The 2778-nt window shown below is 55.2% G+C and overlaps 1 protein-coding gene across 1 annotated transcript; it reads left to right on the plus strand.

The window, feature by feature from the left end:
* Positions 1-82: 82 nt before the first annotated feature.
* On the plus strand, positions 83-2328 carry LOC111533556 (rho GTPase-activating protein 4-like). The gene is made up of 5 exons (XM_023200298.3): positions 83-833; positions 1010-1201; positions 1308-1392; positions 1559-1586; positions 1826-2328. The coding sequence occupies exons 1-5, from the start codon at positions 663-665 to the stop codon at positions 2016-2018; spliced, it is 669 nt and encodes a 222-aa protein (XP_023056066.1). The 5' UTR covers positions 83-662; the 3' UTR covers positions 2019-2328.
* Positions 2329-2778: the final 450 nt, after the last annotated feature.

Here is a 2778-nt window from a genome sequence, read left to right on the forward strand (position 1 = left end):
TCGGCCTCCCAAAGTGCTGGGACTACAGATGCACACCACCATGCCCAGTTAATTTTTTGTATTTTTAGCAGATACAGGGTTTCACTATGTTGGCCAGGCTGGTCTCGAACTCCTGACCTCAGATAATCCATCCACCTCAGCCTCCCAAAGTGCTAGGATTACAGGTGTGTGCCACTGCGCCCGGCCACCATTCTGTTTTAAATAAGAGTTTTATTAAGGTATGATTCATATACCGTAAAATTCACCGTTGTAAAGTGTGCAGTTCAGTGGTTTTTAGTATATTTAGAGTTGTGCAGCCATCACCATCCAATTCCAGAACGTTTTTGTCACCCCCTAAAGGAGCCATTAGCCACCACTCCTCCCTGTTCCCCTCTCCAGCCCCTGGCACCCACTCCTCTGCTTCCTGTCTCTATGAATTTGCCTGGCTGAACACTTTACAGAAGTGGATTCATTCCTTCTCCTGGCTGAATCCTCTTCCATTCTGTGGGTAGACTGCGCTGAGTTTAGCCATCCGTCTGTTGGATGAGTGGTGCTGCCATGAACCTCTGTGGACAAGTCTTGGTTTGGACGCATGTGTTCACTTCTGCCATTCTTCAGCTGAGCGTCTGGGCTGGTGGTCCCGTGTCTGGCCGCCAGGCCACAAAAGGGTGCTTGCTTCCCTTATGCCCCGGGAATCTTGGCACCTACTGCCCAAGCACAGCCCTCAGCCCCCTGGCCGCCACCCTCTGCAGGTGGCTGAGATCTGCGTTGAAATGGAGCTGCAGGACGAGATTGTGCCCAGAGCCCAGAACATCCAGAGCCGCCTGGACCGACAGACCATCGAGACGGAGGAGGTCTGGGCAGCCCACTGGGGGTTAGAGGGAGACAGGGACCTGGAGCCTGTACAGCCTGCTGTTGGAAGTGGCTGCCCTGCCTGCCCGCCTCCCTCTGGTCCCTTCCTTCTGACTTGGACTTCCTGTCTCCATCCCTGTCCCCTATCTCTTACCACCCTGTGCGGTCTCCTCTGCAGGTGAACAAGACACTGAAGGCGACACTGCAGGCCCTGCTGGAGGTGGTGGCCTCGGATGACGGGGATGTGCTCGACTCCTTCCAGACCAGCCCCTCCACCGAGTCCCTCAAGTCCACCAGCTCAGACCCAGGCAGCCGGCAGGCAGGCCGGAGGCGTGGCCAGCAGCAGGAGACTGAAACCTTCTACCTCACGGTGGGGAGGGCTGGGCTGGTGGGTGGGACCCGTGGGGGCGTGGCTGGGGCAGAGGGAGGGGCTCAAGCCACGGCTAACATTTTGGGCTCTTCTTGGCGCTGCCTAGAAGCTCCAGGAGTATCTGAGTGGACGGAGCATCCTCGCCAAGCTGCAGGCCAAGCACGAGAAGCTGCAGGAGGCCCTTCAGCGAGGTGGGCCCAGTGCTGCCCCCTTCCCTGCCTCTCCCCTGCCCAGGATCCTATGTAGCCCATGGTCCTCCCCTCCTGCCTGTCCTTGGCCCTTATCCACACCTTTCTCTCTGGGATGCATTGAAGACCCTTGGCCTGAGAGGCAGACCAATGTTCTCCCACCCCACAGGTGACAAGGAGGAGCGGGAGATGTCTTGGTGAGTCCTTCATGAGGGGCTGGTGTGTTCTGAGGAGCTGGGGCCCTGCGATGGTCCCCCATCTCTTCTGTCTGTCGGGCTCAGCTCAGCTGCCCAATTCCCTGGGCCTCAATATCCCAGTTTTCGCACTGGATTGTGGAATACCTTCAGAGAATTAGAGGCCTGCTTGGCTGGGCTGGTGGGTGGGCACCCTATTCTCCATGCCCGGTCCCCTCAGAGCCAGTTCCCGTTCACCGCAGGACCCAGTACACACAGAGAAAATTCCAGAAGAGCCGCCACCCCCGCCCCAGCTCCCAGTATAACCAGAGACTCTTTGGGGGAGACATGGAGAAGTTTATCCAGGTACTTGCTTTGCCCCACATGCCAGCCCACCTGTACATGCTGGTCTTTCTTCAGCCCTGGGTCACCTCAGTGACCAGAGCATCTGCCTGATCCCAGGGTCCTCCACTCTCAGTCATCAACTGTCCCTTTCTGGGTGGGCCTCCTCCGGGCCGCTATTGGGCTCCCCTGTAGCCTCCGCTGATTAAAGGGAGCATCCTTAATTAGTAATGGGAATGTATAGAAAACCTGGGGCAGCAGCATTTTTAGGTGCGAGATATTGAGAGCTTCTCCCCTGCAACTTCTGGCCAGCATGGTACTGGGGATCCTGGACAGTGAAATAAGGGGAAGCAAGAAAGATCAGAAAACTAATACTGAGATCAGAAAGCATCAGAGGGTGCCAGGCACGGTGGCTCACGCCTGTGATCCCGGCTCTTTGGGAGGCCGAGGTGGGCAGATCCCTTCAGCCCAGGTGTTCAAGACCAGCCTGGGCAACACGGTGAAATAGCATATCTACTAAAAATACAAAAATTAGCCGGGCATGGTGGCACGTGCCTGTAATCCGAGAGAGAGAGAGAGAGAGAGGGGGGGGGGGGGGGGGAGGGAGGGAGAAAAAAAAAAAGGAAAGAAACAAAGAAAGAAAGAAATACAGGGAAATAAAAGGAAAGAAAGAAAAAAAAAGAAAAGAGAAAAGTAAAGAAAGCATCAGAGGGGGCCAGGCATGGAGCATGCCAGAAGATCAGAACTGATACCATCATTTTCAGTGGTGTAGTTATGTGTGTAGAACATTCAAAAGAATCAACAGATTCTTTAAATGAAAACTTTGAGCCGGGCACGGTGGCTCAAGCCTGTAATCCCAGCACTTTGGGAGGCC

Source organism: Piliocolobus tephrosceles, unplaced genomic scaffold, assembly GCF_002776525.5.
Source record: "Piliocolobus tephrosceles isolate RC106 unplaced genomic scaffold, ASM277652v3 unscaffolded_5679, whole genome shotgun sequence".
Classification (NCBI taxonomy): domain Eukaryota; kingdom Metazoa; phylum Chordata; class Mammalia; order Primates; family Cercopithecidae; genus Piliocolobus; species Piliocolobus tephrosceles.

Coding starts and splice junctions, on each gene's coding strand:
- LOC111533556 (XM_023200298.3), top strand. CDS start 663: ATGCCCCGGGAATCTTGGCACCTACTGCCCAAGCACAGCCCTCAGCCC. Junction 1,202..1,307: donor CTGAAACCTTCTACCTCACG/GTGGGGAGGGCT, acceptor GGCGCTGCCTAG/AAGCTCCAGGAGTATCTGAG. Junction 1,587..1,825: donor GAGGAGCGGGAGATGTCTTG/GTGAGTCCTTCA, acceptor CGTTCACCGCAG/GACCCAGTACACACAGAGAA.